This window comes from Lutra lutra, chromosome 6 (genome assembly GCF_902655055.1).
Source record: "Lutra lutra chromosome 6, mLutLut1.2, whole genome shotgun sequence".
Classification (NCBI taxonomy): domain Eukaryota; kingdom Metazoa; phylum Chordata; class Mammalia; order Carnivora; family Mustelidae; genus Lutra; species Lutra lutra.
The window spans coordinates 22335827-22355889 of NC_062283.1; the positions used below are offsets into that span (position 1 = coordinate 22335827).

Sequence of the window (20063 nt, forward strand, 5' to 3'; positions counted from 1 at the left end):
TTTCTGCCTATACTGGTGCCTTGCCTCAGGCTGAGATGTAGAGAAATGGGAAGGAAATGGAACAGGAAGCCAAGATGGAAAAGCGAAGTGTATTTTTGGTCCCTTTTACACTAACACAGATTGCCAAAATATGAAGTCTGTTCATATTTACATGTCCGTTTAAGAAACACGGATGCAAATGATTTTTGTACTTTTCATTTCTACACACACACACGTCTGCAGAAAACAAGGAGTTCACTTTTAGAAGCTTTTTTTTTTTTTTTTAAGTTACACTTAAGAATCCTGAACAATGATTTTTAAGAAACACATGAGAATTTCTACATCCAAGTGTGACTCTAAATTATTTGCCTTGAGGGCCTGCCTGTTTACCTCAATAAACATCCTTTTCAGAATTGCCATCAGTTTTAGTTTCCAGTGCACATAAGAAAATTGAGTTGTATCATGGCCACTTTCTTCAGACTTGACTCTGAATCACTTTTGACTATTTCCAAAAGGTAAATCTACCCTCAAGGGATGAAATTTTGACAACTCAGACAGTATGCAAGAGAATGTATGAGTTATTCATTCAATAAATATTGAATACCTACTGTGTTGCCAAGTGTTCTGTGGGACAACAGGGATATAAAATGAACAGACCATTTCAGTCCTTATTCCTCAGCTGCTGACAGTCTTAGAGGAAGACATACATTCTCGAGCAATTAAGTATATAGTGAAAAGTGGTGGCACACATGGGTATAGCAGGGGCCCAGGGCGAGGAGTGGCTTTCAGAAAAAAAATTTTTTAAGAGTTTATTTATTTATTTGACAGAGAGATCACAAGTAGGCAGAGAGGCAGGCAGAGAGAGAGGGGGAAGCGGCTTCCTGCTGAGCAGAGAGCCCGATGCGGGACTCTATCCCAGGACCCTGAGATCACGACCTGAGCCAAAGGCAGAGGCTTTAACCCACTGAGCCACCCAGGGGCCCCATCAGAAATGTTTTAAACAAAGACACCATCCCTGGAATACATTATCATCTCTGAAAATGACAGTCTTAAGAAAGGGGTGAGGTCCCATATACATATATTTCTTGAAGACTATCTTCATTTCCTAATGGTTACAATAAATAATAATAAATAGTAAATGCATTTGGCCTCACTTGTTCGGAATGACAGAAAACACACTGTAGTGTGACAACTTGTTCTTTAGCCCTTCAAACCACTCAACGAACAGAAGTTAGAGCATCTTATGACTCTGGTTGGATTTTATATTTTTGTAAGTCATTGAAATAGCCTGGCACCATAAGGATATATATGATAAGCATAGCTACAGCAATTGAAGAAAACATTGAAGTAAAATATCCCCCAAGCCAGAGCAGTAGGACAGAAACAACATGTCATAACAAGACAACATGGGAGTGTAGCTCGAGAGGTAAATTAAACAAGCATCCTTCATGTGGGTGATAATTGTGTTGGCACCAGAGAGCTTGTGCATCACTGAATTAGGCTCTTAAAGAAGCAGTTGGTGCTTAAAAAGAAATCATCGTGGAGAACAGGGGTAGAGTTTTCTGGTCAGGAGATTTCATTTCAAGCAAGGATGTGATTATTCCTGACTCTCATTGCATTACTAGGAAAACTTCTTTCTGAGATCCTTAAGAATACATCAACTATGCCATTTAAGGAAAGCCTTAAGAAGATACATCAACTAGCAGTGAAATACAGGGTTTTTGTGCCAGATCTTACATTTCAGCAATAGTCACAGCTGTCAAGAGCACTCGGCCCCCTAAACACACAGCGAAATGGGAGACCTCGGTAGTCCTCCTTCAATTATTAATGACGTGGCTGTATTAGCACGCTTCCATAGTTCCCCTTCATGTTGTCATTCTCAAGTTTGACCCACATTTAGAACATTTAAACAGAGGATTTTTGAGGTATTTTCAAAGAGCCAACAACCCTAAACAAAATGAAACATGTCATGTAAAGCATCAAAGAAATATATTCCTAAGGACAACAGTGCTTATGTGTAATTAAGTGGTGAGATAGTTGGGGAAACATACAGGAAGTTTTGGAAGTGATACTTTGTCTCCATGCCAATGGAGGTAAAATAATATTCTCTCACTTTGGGGAATCTGAGATTCATATTCACCCAACCTTGGAAACACTGTGAAATAGGTAATCAGCTGATGTTATCCTTAATTTCAAGACAAAGATGAAAACTTCATTTTCAAAGACAGGTCTGGATTGAGTAATTCCTCTGCTGGGTATTTACCCAAAGGGAAAGTGAAACACTAATTTGGAAAGATACATGCACCCCTATGTTTGTTGCAGCGTTATTTACAATAGCCAAGATATGAAAGTAACGTAAGTATCCAACGATAGATGAATGGATAAAGAAGACGTGGTATGTGTACACACACACACATATCCATCCACGTTGTTGTGAATAGCAAGATTTCATTCCTTCTGATATATACCACAATATATATATGTATAATGGAATATTACTCAGCCATCAGAAAGAATGAAATCTTGCTATTTGCAATGACGTGGATGGAACTAGAGGGCATTATGCTAAGTGAAATAAGTCAGACGGTGAAAGACAAACACCATATGATTTCACTCATATTTGGACTCTAAAAGACAAAGTAAATGAAACAGAAACAGACTCATAAATATAGAGAACTGGTGGTACACAATGACAATGTTTGTCTCTGATGCATGATGTCAGCCTTCATCGGCAACCCTAAACTGCTGGGGATAACTTGCCGCTAGGAGTTGGAATCACCTGGAGGCTCCTTCACACAGGTCTGGTGCCTGGGCTGGGACTGTTAGGACTGTTGAATAGAACATCTACAAGAACTGCATGGGAGAGTATTCTAGAAGATAAGACACAGCTGTGTCGCCTTTATGACCTACTCTTGAAAGACACATAGCATCACTTCTTCCATATCCTATTGGTCACAACAGTTCCAAGTTCAGATTCAAGGAATGGGGACATAGACCCCCAATTCTCAATGGTAAGAGTGTCACAAAATTTGTGGCCATGTTTTAAAATAGCCACAGGCCCCTTTTCCTTAGTATTACAGCAGCCTATTGTCCTGGAATTCTCAGAAGAATTATAATTCTTCTATTATATTACTTTAGAGTTATATGCTCTTACCCACCCCCCACCACCATCATCCAGCTGAAGAATAAAGGCCACCCCTATCCCATTACCACTTAAATGCCTAGGTCAGAGCAGGAAAGAAAAGGTTGAATAAGCACACATTAAAAAATCAAGTGGAGGAAAACTGGAAAGCCTTCATCCATTTTAAAGGGACAGCTGTTAGTTCTAAATGAAGGAAAGAATGAAGTCTTTGTATTTCCACATCTTTCCATTGTACTGTGAAATTGGATTTTTGAATTCGCTTACATTGTTTTAAAAACACGCTGTGGGCTAGCCAAACACATTTGCTAGCTGCATATAACCCACGGACCCCAGTTTTTGACCTCTGGACCTTCCTGCGATCTGGGTTTATACTATTATCTATGCACGGGCTCTGAGCCCTTCTTATAAAGGGCATAAAGCAAAGCAATATTTAAGATTGCACATTTACATTTATTCACAAAAATCTGTGCGCTGGGGTCTAGATGCCCCTCTTTTTAATACTGCTTACTATAAGTAATATTTGCAGAGCCTCTGTTCAAGAATCTAGGTTCTCCGGGCACCTGGGTGGCTCAGTGGGTTAAGCCTCTGCCTTCAGCTCAGGTCATGATCTCAGGGTCCTGGGATCGAGCCCCACATTGAGCTCTCTGCTCAGTGGGGAGACTGCTTCCCTATCTCTCTCTGCCTGCCTCTCTGCCTACTTGTGATCTCTCTCTCTCTCTGTCAAATAAATAAAATCTTTTTAAAAAAAATAAAAGAATCTAGGTTCTCACTAAGTGAAAGGCATCCTTCCTCCATCTGTATTAGCATAGGAATGGCAACATTTTAGTACATTAATTATGTGTGGGATGTCTCTAAGCCCGACTAGCTAAGGAACAGACTTTTAATGACTAGCTGTATAAAATCAAAGAAGGATTGACTTATATTTCATATCCTCAGCTTTTCTCAATATTGGTTAGAATTTAAACGTGTCCTGGGCATGATATCTGTTCAAAATAGAAGGAAAAATATATCTTCATATATGTACCTCAATTTAGAATTCGGGACTTAAGAATTACCAATTATGGGCACCTGGGTGGCTCAGTGGGTTAAGCCCCTGCCTTCGGCTCAGGTCATGATCTCAGGGGTCCTGGGATCGAGTCCCGCATCAGGCTCTCTGCTTGGCAGGGAGCCTGCTTCCCTCTCTCTCTCTCTCTCTCTGCCTGTCTCTCTGCCTACTTGTGATCTCTCTCTGTCAAATAAATAAATAAATAAAATCTTTAAAAAAAAAATTCTCTTAAAAAAAAAAAAGAATTACCAATTATAAGTATAAAAACAAAATAAAAGTGTAGGAAAATAGACCAAGAAGAAATTTAAGAAATCCAAAGCTAAAACTTTTTCTTCCTGCCCTCTTTGAACTAATCATTGGCTAAGTTTATAAATAACCCCCTTCCTCTGAGAAGAAATGTCCTAGTAACACAAACAGGATGAGCACAGTGAAGGATCTTTATTTTCCTTCGTATAACCTGAGTCTGTGTGAAAAGGTCCCTGTGCAATATAGTCCCTCAGGCTCTATTCATTATCACCTCTGGGTGAAGCCATGAGTGGGGAAAGACGGATATATTCCTCATTTTAACCACAGTAATTGATTTTAAAGATGACACTATCCTTAGTAACATGACTGGTGCCCTGGCAGGGTGAAATTCGTTGTTCTTCTCTTGACGAAGGTGAAATTTTAATGCTTTTTCGATATTCTCCAGAACATTCCTTGCTCTTTGTAAAAAATGCATTGTGAGATCTAAACAGGCAGCTTCGTATGGGAAACTCTTTATTCCTCCTTAACCCTAACATGGTGGCAGGGGGAGGGGCGGTGCAGGGAGCAGCATCTGGGAATCCTTCTGTGGCAGGGAATCTTTCCTGAGCACATACTATGGAAACCCCCAGGTCTGCTGATAGAGGAGGTGGTTTTCTGCAGTCTGCGTACTGGGTCACAGTTCTCTCATCACAGAACCCTGGAGCTCGGGACCAGAAATGACGTTAACAGTCACCAGGACCTTTTCCCCAAGGCCTTGACATAGATCCTTCCAGTAGCTGCCAGTGTCCGCTCAGAGCCTCCTTTTTCCACAGCAAGAGGTATGGCAGGAATCTGTCCCTCAGCTCTAGGACAGCTCGCTGGTCAAAGCAGCTTGCAAAGTAGGTTACCATCATTTGAAAGCTGGCTGATGACTTTAAGACCTGCTTCTTTGTAGAGTGAATTTCTTTTCTGCATATTATTTAAATCTGAGCCCTCTCTGTGCTCAGAACATGATACACACTCGGTAAAAAGTAAGTTTATAAATGAGGAAAGCTTAATGTCCTAGATCCGATGTATTCTTGGTCACTCATACTCAAGTGCTCTCTTTAGTAACATAATTAGTGGCATTTCAGATATGTTAATATAGGTTGTCATCAGTTCCAAAGAAAAAGATTGCAGTTTTAACTGTCACATTTAACTCTTTCAAGTGTGGCATCTTTAACACAGCTGGTTGTTCTTGTTCTGCAACTGATTAGCTCATGATTGATCAACTCTGCTCATCTTGGGTACATACCTGAATGTGCTGCTTCGCAATAGGATAGACCCCTTCCTGGCTCAAGGAGTGGCCTAAGGAAATCTTGCAAACAGAATGTTCTGGTTTGTTGAGCAGTGCCCAGAGCCTAGCTCCATGTACAGCATGTGTGACAGTGTGACTTTGTCTAATTTGTGTGCTGGAAGTAACGAAATCTTAATGGCACAAAGCACAGGAAATTTCACTGCATCTCTGACAAATTCATATTGAGAAAGAAGGACAGATGGTTCAAAACAGCCATAAAATATTTTATTACATGTCTGCAAAAATCATTAGTAGTTAAAGAGATGTTATTAATGGATCAGATTCACTTAGGGAGTCATGTTTCTGTAATGCACATTAAAGCAATGATACTTCTGGTATTTTTAATGTAATCAGGGTCAAAGACAAACATGTCTTTGTACATAATTAGAAAATGGATTTATTGACAGTAAAGAAGCTGCTGTGAAACTTGGCTCCACATCACTTATGGAGGTATTGTTCCTACCTTTTCACATTTAAGGAGTGAAACACTAATTAGGTGCTAACCCCGTAGGTTACTGAAATAATACCATATCGTTTCTTTGGTATAATCTGGGAAGATGGAGAAGGGGCAGATTTATCATTTCTGAAAGTTATCAAAAGCCCATTTTCTTTTTTAAAATATTTTATTTATTTACTCGACAGACAGAGATCACAAGTAGGCAGAGAGGCAGGCAGAGGGGTGGGGGAAAGAGGCTCCCTGTTGAGCAGAGAGCCCGATGCGGGGCTCGATCCCAGGACCCTGAGATCATGACCGGAGCCGAAGGCAGAGGCTTTAATCCACTGAGCCACCCAGGCGCCCCTCAAAAACCCATTTTTAAAAAGCCATGAATAACCAACCAGTTTGTGAACTTTGAGTACTTTTAATCCCCCAAGTTCTTCACCAAATCCCTTTAAAATTTAGAACGTTAGTATTTGGACTTGGTGAGCATGAGAATAATTTCAGTGGATTTTTGGTAAGTTTTGTTTCGTTTTGTTGTGATCTCTACACCCAATGTGGGGCTCGAACTCACAACCTGAAGATCGAGAGTCACTCGCCCCTCCGACATAGCCAGCCAGGCACCCCAATTTCCATTACGTTTCAGGTCTGTGTATCTGGGATATGAAAGAGGTGCTTTAGGCCGAGTGCTGTGACTTGGCGGTCCCCTCCATGCGGAGGGAAACTTTCCGCCCTCTGGGTCAGAATGTCAGAATCCCACGGTGGCCTGTGCTTGAGGAGAGAGGCTTTCTGCAAAACATATCAGGGCAGCTGTGTGAATCTAGCACAGAACTGAGAGGAATAGAGGCTGTTACTGAACACGTGGTCATTGTTTTTGGGCTCTCTCTCACTCAGAGTGTTCAGAAATGCTCTTTCCCCAGCTCTTTCTTTCTCTGGGCTCTCTGAAAATTGCTGCTCTTCGGACCGTGCGCTGTTCCACGCTGCGGCAGCCCGTGTTTCTGCATGCTTTCCCAGCATGTTAGAATGCATGGGTCTACAGCACATGTTTTCACTTGTTACCTTTTAGATCCACTGCCAACCTTTGGCTTTCAGGCAGGCCTGTAATCACATAGTTAGTGGGTCTCCAGAGCCCTTTTTGGGCATGGACTAGAGTTCCTCATGCGGCCATTTAGCTCACGGTGCTTCTCCTAAAGTCCACAACCTAGAGTTACAGACAGAAGGCATTCCTCCTGTCATTCGCACATGGCCGTGTGGGTGTCACAGTGAGGTTTATGGACTCTTCCAATGAAGCTCTGATTTACAGTGCTCTCTTCTAGAAACTGATTACCTCTGAGTCAATTTCCCCCAATTCATTGCTGTTCCCTTACCCTATTAACCTATAATAATAATAATAAACAATTTAAACATTCTGTGTAAATCTGCTGTGTTTGATAAAAGCAGTGTTGGCAGGGGATCTCATCACCTACCTTGACAATGGCATAAAATATCCACATTTTGCTCCGGCAGAGTTTTCATCACAAAAAGAGTTTGCTTTGTCATCACTTTGGGCTCTCAAAAAAATATTTTTTTTTCCTTTCCCCACCCCTCCCCTTGCCCTCCTTCCTGGACTCTTAAAAAATGTGTATACGGTTGGTTATCAAGCATCAGCAAAATGATAACAACTGCTATTGATTGCTATATCACGGCTGTGGACGGCTTAAACTTGCAGATTTATTCCTGATTATAAAATAACTCTTGGCTCTCACTTAGCATTCATTGTCCCTGACTCCCCACCCATTGTTCATTTTTCTGTGGCACCGGTATTTCTTTCTCACTAAGAGGTGTCAGCTGCGAACTGGGAAAAGCCCTCAGAGTACAAGATGCTGGATGGCGTTCGTGATTCACACTTGCACGCAGAGGCACTGAAGGGATGGAGGGCTCTCAAAGAGCAGTGTTTTCCTGCTTTGCGTGACAAGGAGAGCGGGGTAGGAGCTGGAGACAGATATGACGTTGATGAATGATTAGTGGGTTTATTGCCATTGGGAAGGTTGGTTCAAGGGAAATATTGCATTTTTTATTACATGGATAATCTATAGTTACTATAATAATATTTGAGGGGAGAAAGAAAAATCATTCGTAATTCTTATGTCCTGAATGAAACACTTGTGTTCATGTACATCCTTCCAGAGTGTGACTTCTGCAGATAGATAACATATGACGGTATATTTTTTCATTAAATGGACTCCTACTAATCATGTATAATGTTGCGATTTCCTAATTAAAATTAACAGTTTTCAAGTCAGTAGAAATACACATCCTCATTTTTAAATGGGCACATAAGGTGTCACCAAGTGTACTAACCTTATTTATTTTGCTAATCCCCTATTGTTAGGCCTGTAGATGTGTGCCACTTTTTTTTTTTAAGATTTTATTTATTTATTTATTTGACAGAGATCACAAGTAGGCAGAGAGGCAGGCAGAGAGAGGGGGAAACAGGCTCCCCACTGAGCAAAGAGCCCGATGTGGGGCTAGATCCCAGGACCCTGAGATGATGACCTGAGCCGAGGGCAGAGGCTTAACCCACTGAGCCACCCAGGCGCCCCTGTGTGCCACTTTTTTTTTTTTTTTTAGATTTTTTATTTATTATTTTGACAGACAGAGACCAGAAGCAGGCAGAGAGGCAGGCAGAGAGAGAGGAGGAAGCAGGCTCCCTGCTAAGCAGAGAGCCTGATGCGGGGCTTGATCCCAGGACCCTGAGATCATGACCTGAGCTGAAGGCAGAGGCTTAACCCACTGAGCCACCCAGGCGCCCCTGTGTGCCACTTTTTAAACAATGCCCTGGCGAACATCCTTGTGACTGATATATCTTTGTTCGCTTATCTAGCTCATCCTTTAGGATCGATAACTGGAAATAGACTTGAGAGGTCAGAATTCATGCACAACGTATGGAGATTTTATATATGCCCAATTTGGGAGGAGAAGGTGTTTGTATTTAATACTCTACTACTGTGTTGCTCCTGTGCTGTGAGATGAGATGAACTCTTGCCATGTGGCCATATTTAAAGGAACAAAGTGAGAAAAGCCGTTTCACATTTAATTCCTTCTTGGGTCACAGAACCTCTGTGAATCTGAAAAAGCTTTGGATGTTCCCCTAGAAAAAATGCACATGTATGTACAAAGCCAGCGGTCCCTCTGCTCCTGAATGTGGTTCAGTCTCTGGATTACAGGTACTTCTTAGTTTTTTTGTTTTTAATTATTACCACTTTCATAACCAGTTAAAAATGAAGTTAATTTATTGTTTTGGTTCCAGTCTAATAAATATTTTATGCTCTTCCATGTATAGTCTATTTTATACTGGACTGTTATAAAATACTGCTGAAATCAAGAATGAAATCATTCTGAAGAGAGATAGACTGCCCCTACTACTCTAGACTTCCATTTGGCAGATGGCTATCAAAGATTTATTTGAGGCATTTGGGGGAGACCATTTTAAACATATAGGATGTGATGTTCACATGCTTCACTTTGCCCCATCTGTTCATGCATTTTTCCTGCTTGCAGGATTTATCCAACTGACTATCTCACTGTCCCATTTGGCATGACCAAAGCCAGACTCATCATTTCTTTCTCTAAACGTGTTCCATCTCCTTGCATCCAAATTTCTGTTAATCATACCGCTCTTCTTCCAGTCACTCGTGAGGGAAACTTTTTAGATTGAGCCTGAGCTTTTCCTTGCCCAAAGTATTAATCAGGGATCTCCACAAAAACAGAGCCAAGAGGATATTTAGTGTATAGAAAGAGAAGGGAGAGGGAGAAAGGGAGAGAGATTTGTCACAAGGGATTGGCTTACAATTTTGGAGGCTGGCAAGTTCCAAGATCGCAGGGTGAGTGGGCTGCAGACCCAGGAGGGCTGATGGTTAAGTTCCAGTCTAAAGGGCAGTAGGTTCAAGACTCAGGAAGAGTCTTTTTTGTCAGTTTGAGTCCAAAAGCAGAATAGAAGCTGATACTCCTTTTAAGACTATCGGGCAGGAAGTATTCTCTCTTACTTAGGAGAGGGTCAGCCTTTTTGTTCTTGCCGGGCCTTCAACTGATTCAATAAGGCCCACCCACATTATGGAAGGCAGTCTGTTTTGTTCAGTGTTGCTTCATGAACTGGCCCCCATACACGAAGGGCAGGGAGAGACCAAAGAAAGAGGAAGACTACTCCAGATTGGTAGGTGGTGTGTTTAATAAGCAAGGGATTTACTTACAGGGCTTATATTGAGTGGCCACAGAGCAATAGATCTTTGTACCTTCCTGCCTGCCAGAATCTTCAAAGTTTATATAGAGGCCTGAACTAGATCCAGTCACATACCATCTAGATAGTCTCAAAAATACTTTGTTTTCTCAAGGTGATGTCCTTGAAATCCGCTCCCACTGTGGAAACAGTGGGCAAAACACACTTTCCAAGACAGGGGAGGAGGTGAGATGCCTCTGATTGCCAGGGTCCAGCTCACAGGTCAACTGGTGGCCACGTCCTCTTGATGACCTTCTTCAGCACTCAGTCCTCTGATCTAAATGTTAATATTATCCAGAAGCATCACACTGGTCATCTCTTCTGCCTGCAGACTAGTAGAAGTCACACAACGGACGCAGAGTGCAGGGTGACAGGATAAAATAGAACGGGGTTTGTTTCCTACAGGGCTTACAGAATACTGAGAGACACCTTTGGGAAAAGGCAGGCAGATAAATCAGCATCACAACCCTAGACAGGAAGCACTTTCAAGCCTGCAAAAGAGGTTTTAACCTTCAGGGAGAATATGTTGTAGTGTGTAGGAATGAAGGTAGGTATATGTTTCTCATAGAGCTGATCCTCATTATTTGCAGATTCCGTATTTGAGAATTCTCCTACTTGATACCCCGTGACCTTCACCAGTCAGTGGTTGGTTATCTGCTCTGTTCCACTTACCAAGTTATACTGCTGGCCACACCATTAACAGTGCTCTGTTAACTCTCAGTTAACTCTCTGTTTTTAAAAGAGGCACCTGCTTGTAGATGCTCTCATGTGCCCTCTCCGATAAGCTTTGCTCACGCCTTTTACAATGTGTCAGCTGGCTCCTTGTACCCTTTTAAAAACTGACCAGTTTTATCTCTGCTTTGATTCCCAAACTGACCAGACCTAACAGACCTAATTGCTGTCATCTAAGTGGTAAGGTTTGTTGCTCAAGCAAGAAAGAGCCAAAAATATGTTGGTCTGATTTTTCTCCTATTTATGTTGAAATTCTTCAAAAATTAAAAAAAAATTTTTTTTGTAAATAATACAGCAATAACCCATATACCCTTCGTCCCAGTTGTTAGCATTAGCCACATTTGCTCCCTCTCACTGACTTGCCCACCCTCTTGCTCTCCTCCCCCTTTCCCTGTCACCATCATGGTCATTCTCTCTCTGTTTTCCTGAGTCCCATGAAAGTAACTTGCACAGCTGATGACACTCTGCTCCTCAGTTTTTCAGCATGTGTCTCCTAAGAACAAGCACATTCTCCCACAGAGCCAAGAGACCAATATTACATCCAGGGCAGTTACCAGTGATGCCCTAATATTATCAATTAGCGTAAAATACAATCTAGTACAAATTTCTCCATATTCCCCCATCATCCTCTTTCCTCTCCCGGTTCCCATCAGGATCCAATAAAGGGTCCACCCACTGGCCACCCTCTTCCTTTTGTCTCCTTAAATCTGGGCCATCAGCTCCTCTCCTCACCCTTTTTTGTGTCTTCTGTGAGATTTCAGTTTTGGAGAGTCCTGGCCAGTTGTCTTGGATAATGTCCTGCCACACGGACTTACCTCATTGTCCTTAGATTCGGGTAAAATATTCTGACACGATACTACATGAGTGACCAGTGGTTCTCATTTTGTCACATCAGGAGGCACCCCGTTTATTGGGGATGCTCCATTTGCTCATTTGCTTGAGATCTCCCCTTCGCCCTATAATTAATAAGTGATATTTAAGGCCTCATGAATAATCTGTTCTGCAGCAACTTTTCATCCAGGTTTTAGCATCCATTGGTGATGACCCTTGCCTGAATTAATTATTACATGAGTGGTTGCAAAAGGTGATTTTCCAGCTTGCTGGCATTCTGTACAGAAGAGCTTTCTCTTTCCTCCCTAACTCTTCTTCCCCTATTTTTTTGAATATCACTAGAAATTTATTGTCTGTTCAAAGTGTAGTCCATTACCATCATTGTTCCTTTGATGCCCACACTGTCCCACATTTACCAGTGAGAGCTTTTTCTATGCAGTTCCTCTGTCCCTTTGACGTGGCCTGGTTAGTCTTTGAGCACCTCCTTGTTTTCTGACACAAAGTGTGTTTTTTTCCTTTGTTTCTTCCCAATAATACGATATAAGAAACAATGATCTATTATTTTCTGTCCATAGCTTTATTTTATCAGAGCAGCCAACTATTTTAAATAAGCAAACAAAATGTATACCCCATTCATAGCTAAAAATAAAATGCAGCCTATTTCTCCAGAAGTGGATTTCTGGATCAGAGCCCAGCTACTAATAACCCAAATAAACAGGCGCTTCCTCCCAGCAAAGAGTAGCCCATTAAGAAATATCTGACTCAGCATTGTGTGTGAACAGCCTCTTCCATGACAGCAGAAAAAGGAAGGCGAATTGTACTTACAATTCAGAATGTAAAGTCATTCATCGGACAGGTATTTTTATAACTTACATCGTGTGCCCCACACTGTCCTAAGTGCTCTTATAGATAAATAAGGATATATTGTTGAAAAGACAAAAGGAGATGAAGCAAGTTCAGAAATAGAAAGAGATCAGTACATGACAGTGTACTTATTAATGTTATAGGAATTAATAGGGGAAGAGATAGCACAGAGCAGAATGTGGGGGAACTAGTCTGTGAAGGAGCAAAAATGAACTTTGGATCAGTGGTTGTGTTTCTGTGCGTTTGTGGAGTCATGATATGAGACTTTTTCTGACGTAAGAAGCTGTTAGCAGTGATTATCTTTGGGGATGGGGGCCAGAGGGACAGAGAGAAGGAAGCAACCTTTTTATTTTATGCCCTTCTGTGCATAGTGGGCAAACTCTTACAACAACAAAGACAAATTTAAGATTTTACTTATTGAAGATGTTTTGACTGATAGGTAGAGGGGTCTATGCCAAATGAGTAAGGGTCGAAGCCCAGGCATGGGCTGTTTGGGGGTGAGAGCAAAGTTAGAAATGATCTTTCAGACTATGGGGGACTCCCGAAAGGTTGTGACAAAAGTAGGCACTCCTTGTTGGGGGTGAGGGGTCTAATCTGCAAAACAATAATTTACACACACACCAAAGGCTTTTTTGCCTTTATTCAGAAAAGAATATGTGGTTTTTATAATCAAGCTTAATTGCTTCTAGTTTATTTAAAATATACTTTGACTTAGAGTTTTGAAAGCAGAGTCATTGGGATAGGTCTTTTGAATAAGTCAAGGCATACCTGTGCGTATTTATGACATCTTCAAACAGTTTGTTTTGATCTATCATTTATGAAATGACCCTCCTCAAAAACTGATTCTCTGGCTTTGCCAAGATCTTTTTTTTTTTTTTTTTTTTAAATTACCACAAAGGTTTAAGTGCCAGTGATCATGTATCTGCTTATGGTACCATCTTGACATAATCATGTCCCCAGGGTAGACCATGCGCCTTGTCAAATTCTAATGCTCCAGCTTTTGGGGACAGGATGCCATAGTAAAATGATTTTTATGGGTTCATCAGTTTTATACTTACATACTGGGCTGGTTCCAACTGTGGATTCTACTTACTCCTCACGCTTCACTGTGATGATTTATGCACAGGTTAAGAATGGAGAGGAACGTATATGTACAAGGCATTCTGTAAATGGATGACCCTTTCCTTTCTCCCTATAAAGCCAGCTGTTCCAATGACAGGGTTTTTGTGCTCTGTTCGGTTTGGGTGTTTGGGAGGGGTAGGGTGGGAGTGGTTATTTTTGGGTTTGCCTCCATTGAATATAACAAATTGTATCCAAGGATAATTCTCAGACTCTCAAAATAAATTCAATTTATACTCATTCAAGTACAAATGGTCCCAGTTCTCAATAATTCATTCATCCAAGTGAGCTCTTAAAAACTGGTATTTTATTCCTCCTTGCTCTAAGCCACTTACTTATTACTTTCCTTGTAAGTCCAGAAATAAGCATAGGAAGCTCAAGCCAGTTTTGTTTTACCTGTGCTTAAGTCTTCGGTGGTGCTGATGGGGTGTTCATCCTGATATGGGTCACTTACGGCCTTGGAGAACTTGTTTTTCTCCCTTCTACTCTCTGACAGATATCCTAGAATAAATTAGGGACAAGTTGGAAATGGCTCAGATATAACATCATTTTCTACTCCACTTCCTACTTCACCCCCTAGAATCAACACAGGCAATAAGAAAACCCTGGGAAAAAATGAAGAATGTCTGCATGGTATATTCAGCATAGAAACTGGGCCCCAAAATCACATGGTGTGGCTTTTTAAAACAAGTGTCACCCTCTCAGCTCCACACTGTTTAGATGATGATGTTGGGGAGCTTCTAAGCTTTTTAAACAAAAACTGCAATATTTAAGGTGGTTTAAAAAGTTTTTCCACCTTGGAATACTGAAAAAGTAAAATAAAATTTTAAAAAAAAACAAGAAATAAATGGTTTGGGGATATTAAAAAAAAAAAAAAAAGTTTTCCACAGACAGCTCTCAACACTACCACAAATCTGTTTGGTGATATTATAGTGTGTCCCTTAAAAATTCTTATTTTTTTGATGTATGACCAACGCTGGGGTAGATACAAACAGAGAACAAACTGTTCTTCAGATAGCACTTTCATAGCACTAACATGTTACTCACTACTGAGTGAGATTTTTTTTCCTCACTATAATCATTTTTTTGGTATTTCTATTAAAACATGAATTATAATTGTATTATACTTATAATTTTTAAAAACTGTCCTCCTGGCCTTTCCCTCTACTGGTTTTATTAAACAGTCTCAGCTTTGTAATTCTTGGTTTCACTCTACACTTTTCATTTGGTGGATTATAGAAATGTAAGGCTCAAATCTCAGTAACCTGTTTCCTAGAAATAGACTAGAAGGAAGTAAGCTAGCATTCGTTGCCAAGTTTGGGGGAAATTATGTTTTGTCGCATCTAAAAAATGAATTCCCTGGGATTCTGTAATTGCATCCACTGATTAGTATCAACACAAAACTAGAGAAAAACAAATTAGGGCAACTGGATGTCAGCGTAACAGATTTACAAAAGATGGGTAAAGAGACCATTACAGATGCCGCTCATGGAAAAATAAACACAGACATACACTTGTGTCCAGGCTAAAGCTATTGCTAATCACTCTAACGGGCAGGGATAATAAGTAATGATCTGAATGAGGAATTAAGACAAACTCATTAAAACTAGCCGTGTCTTCTGTCCTTCATTTCTCCATTTTCTCATCTTAAAGAAGGTAAAGAAAATGTTTCTAATTAGATTCTCACAAAGAGTTCAACATGATTAGTTGAATGATAGAATTCCCAAAAGCACTGCATTTAAACTCATTTCCAACTGGGGGAACTCCTGCAGAGCATAGTTTCCCTTTTTTTTTATTCTGGTTTTGTCTGTTTTGTTTTTAAGAATAATAAAAAGAAAAGAAAATTCCCTGTATAAATTTGTAGAAAATTATATTGGTCATATAAATGCCTTCAGAGCGGGGCGGGGCAAATGGGGCGAGGAAATTGTTTAAAAGTGAATCGTTTTTTCAATGGAAAACCCAATTATGAATTCCTTTAAAAACACTTGTTGTGGGGCACCTGGATGGCTCAGTGAGTTAAAGCCTCTGCCTTCGGCTCAGGTCATGATCTCAGGGTCCTGGGATGGAGCCCCACATCGAGCTCTCTGCTCAGCGGGGAGCCTGCTTCCTCCTTTCTCTCTGCCTGCCTCTCTGCCTGCTTGTGACCTCTCTTTCTCAAATAAATAATACAATCTTTAAAAAAAAATAAAAAACACTTTTTGTTAAAATATATAAACAGTGCACTGTCATTAAGAGTATAGCTCATTGTCTTTTTGTAAATTGAAGGTATCATGTCCTCAGAGCCCAAATCAATGAAGAGAACATTATCAACACTCCAGAAGACTTTATAGTTCCTCACCACTGTACCCCACCAAGGACAAGTGCTGTTGGGATTTATCCCACAGACTGGTTCTCCTGTTGTCATGCTTTCTACGAATGGAACCGGCTACTCCTCAGTATTGTCGGAGACTTGTCCGTATTATTGCGTGCTGATGTAGAAGGTTTGTCCTCAGAGCTTTATGTTCTTTCGTTGTGTGAATATGCTACTAAAGTTATTTACCCTTTCTACCGTTGGTAGGTATTTGGGTAGTTTCCAGTTTCGGACTGAACGGTGCCAATATATATATTGTGGTACTTACCTTTTAGTGAATAGTCATTCTAGGAATGGAACTGCTAGGTCATAGGTTTTGCATCTGTTCCGCTTTAGAAGATGATGCCAAGCAGTTTTCCAAAATAGATGTCCTAGATCTCATTCCCATGAGCAATATATGTTCCAGTTACTCCACATCCTTTGTAATACTTGGTGTTTTCTGTTTTGTTTTTGTTTTTGTTTTTGTTTTTGTTTTTCATTTTAACCAGTCTAGGGAATATATGGTGGTTTTAATTTTGATTTTTCTAATAACTCAGAAGATGAGCCACTTTTCATGTATTTGTACATAGAGGGATATTTCATGTTCAGAGATTAGAACACCCGTTATAAAGCTGTCCATGTTCCCTAGGTTGACTTTATAGATATAATACAATCCCAGTTAAATTACTAGCAGTTGGAGGGCTGTCTGGGTGGCTTAGTTGGTTAAATGTCTGCCTTCAGCTCAGGTCATGATCCCAGGATCCTGGCATCAAGTCCCACAGCGGGCTCCCTGCTCAGCAGGAAATGTGCTTCTCCCTCTACCTCTGCCTTCCGCACCCCTTGCTTGTTCTCTCTCTCTCCTATTAAATAAGCAAATAAAATTAAAAAAAAAAAAAAGCACATGGATATACAAAGGACCAAGGCTAGCCAAGGAATTCTTAAAGAAGAAACCCAGAGGCATCTGGGTGGCTCAGTGGGTTAAGCCTCTGCCTTTGGCTCAGGTCATGATCCCAGGGTCCTGGGATCGAGCCCTGCATTGGGCTCTCTGCTCAGCAGGGAGCCTGCTTCCTCCTCTCTCTCTGCCTGCTCCTTTGCCTACTTGTGATCTCTGTCTGTCAAATAAATAAAATCTTTAAAAAAAAAAAAGAAAGAAAAGAAACCTAGAGTACCCCCACTATTGTATATAAAACCTATTCAGAAGCTTTGGTAACTAAGATTGCATTACTGGTGCAAGGCTAGGCTAACTGATCAATGAAAAGAATACAGTCCAGAAAGAGACCCACTTCTATACCGTCACCTGATTTATGGCAAGGATGACACTGCAGTGCAGTGGGAAAGGGATAGATAGACCTTTTAGTAAATGGTGTTCAGCCATTTGGATAGCTGTTTGGAAGGAAAAAGAATCTTAGCCTTTTCCTCATTTCATGCATAAAAGCGGATCATAGATTAAAGTGGGAAAAGTAAGTGTGTGGGTGTGTGTTTTAGAGGAAAACAAAAGAAAACCTCATTGCCTTGAAGTACACAAAGATTTCTTAAACAGGACACAAAAAGTGTGAACCATAAAAGAAAAAATTTAATACATTGGGCCATGTTAAAATTGTGATGGCAAGAGCACCATTATTAAGAGAATGAAAAAACAGAATGGGTGAAAATGTCTGAAAAAAGATCCACATCCAGAATATATTTGTGTAAACTCTAAACTCCTAAAATCAATTTTTTTTTTTTAAAGAGTGACACCAGCTTCTAAAAAATGGGTAAAAAATACGAACTCTCATAAAAGGTGATATCCAGATGGCCAATTAACATGGCAGGGGGGGATTTCTTTGGTTTTTTTTTTTCCTTTTCTCCTTACTTTTAACAAGAGGAGATACACTTCAGCTACTTCTTTACTACTGACACTCTAAAACAGCATGCCTAGAAAAAATCAATAATATGTATAATTACAATAAAACGTGATGTCCTTTAAATATTACCGTTTTAGGTTCATGATGTTTTGATGCCATGGACATATAAACATGCAAAATCTAAAGGATGCAACAGCAGGAAACACCAGATGGTTTCACACATACTTATAACCCTAAAAAAAAAAATTAGCTTTTCCATTACCATGAAATGTAAGCAAACAGATCTCCCCTGCCGCCTGCTCCATCCTCCACCGTCTCCCTCTCTGTGCCATCCCCGCCCAAGCCCAGTCCTGTCTTTGAGCTGTGGACCTCTCCTCCCTGAACCAGAGCCGTATCAAGTTCACTACTGCTGCTCACGAGTGTCATCTGTAGGGAAATAATGAAGGGACACGTAAATGGCAGGGATAGATGAAGGGTGCAGAGGCCTGTTACGTTCTCTGCTTGGAAACTGTTCAAAGCGGAAGATATAATTTTTTTTTTTTTAGGTAAATGAAGTAGGTGTGAACTTGACCCAGTTAAAGCGTTCTGCCTCCGCTACATACTAATTAGAATCACCTGGAGGGCTCTGAAAACTTGCTGACACCTGGAGTTCTGGTTGCAGTCTGGACCCTGGGAGTTTTAAAAAGCTCCCCAGGTGATTCTGATGTGCCTCTAAGGTCATGACCCCTGCTGGTGCTTGAGTCCGGGGCACAGTTACAACTGAAATACTCCCTTGATTGCCCCCAAAGCGCTACAAATGATGATGGACTGCATCATTTGTGTTTTGGCTTGATTGGGAAGGAGGGAGACCTCTTCTTTTTAGGGTTCTTTTTTTTTTTTTTAAGATTTTATTTATTTATTTGACAGACAGAGATTACAGGTAGGCAGAGAGGCAGTCAGAGAGAGGAGGAAGCAGGCTCCCCGCTGAGCAGAGAGCCTGATGTGGGGCTCGATCCCAGGACCCTGGGATCATGACCCGAGCCGAAGGCAGAGGCTTTAACCCACTGAGCCACCCAGGCGCCCCCTTTTTAGGGTTCTTCTCCAGGGTTATGAATCCTGGGGATGCCTAATAGGAAGTGGTTAAACTCTCTTTCCAAGAAGATGCTGAGATTTCCTACAGACAGAGATTTCCCTCCCTTCCTAATTACCCCGTGAGCACCTCACTGAAGATAATGAACACACATTGCTAGCTCAGCAGAAGAAGCTGCTGCAGACAAGAAAGGCCTAGATGGCTGGTACATCCGGCCCTCCTCCCTCTTGCCTTCTCCTCGGCCCCACCACAGTGATTAAGAATTCAGGTTTGTAACTCCAGTGTCTCAGGACCGTGAAAGCACAAAGCCCTGGCAGCTCCTTCCAGAGAGAAACATGGTGTTAGTGGCTGTTGAAATTTCCTTTTTTTAAATGCCATTGTGAATACAGCTATACTGTAATGAAAATACATCACTAGGATTTTTACATAATTCATACAGCCTTTTGTAGCTGCTCTCCTTCATGATTAATATCTTATTTACTTTCCTCTTCAGTAACCAAAAATAATTGATGCACTATATTTTAATATTTAGTATTTGTACTGCTTTAATTGATTTCATAAGTTATTCCAAATGCTGACCACAAAGGTTATTTTATACTCATCTGATAATCTATTTAAGGTTGTGAGATGTGGGGGGGAAATGGGTTATATACAGTAGTTTGAAGAATGCAGTAGAAAAGTGAAAAGGTAAAGGAAAACTTTTAAAGGTAAATCCTACTAATTTATTATTTAGCTAGTAGGTTTTTTTTTTTATATTTCTTCTGTTGCTTTACCTATGTCTTCTACCAACCAATGAGCAAATGGGAGATAAAATCTTAACCTACAACCCTTAATCTGATTCTTACTCTTAGCATAGT

General features: G+C 40.7%; 1 protein-coding gene across 2 annotated transcripts in view; it reads left to right on the top strand.

Moving 5' to 3' along the window:
• Positions 1-20063, top strand: part of LYRM4 (LYR motif containing 4) — a 160391-nt gene that overhangs the window by 90188 nt on the left and 50140 nt on the right. Inside the window, exon 3 of one of the 2 annotated variants that reach the window (XM_047732058.1) lies at positions 16230-16412. The exons of the other annotated variant lie outside the window; for it this stretch is intronic. Within the exon in view, the coding sequence (XP_047588014.1) occupies positions 16230-16259 (30 nt within the window). The 3' untranslated portion in view covers positions 16260-16412. Of the gene's footprint in view, positions 1-16229; positions 16413-20063 lie in introns of those variants that run through there. 2 annotated transcript variants of the gene reach the window in all.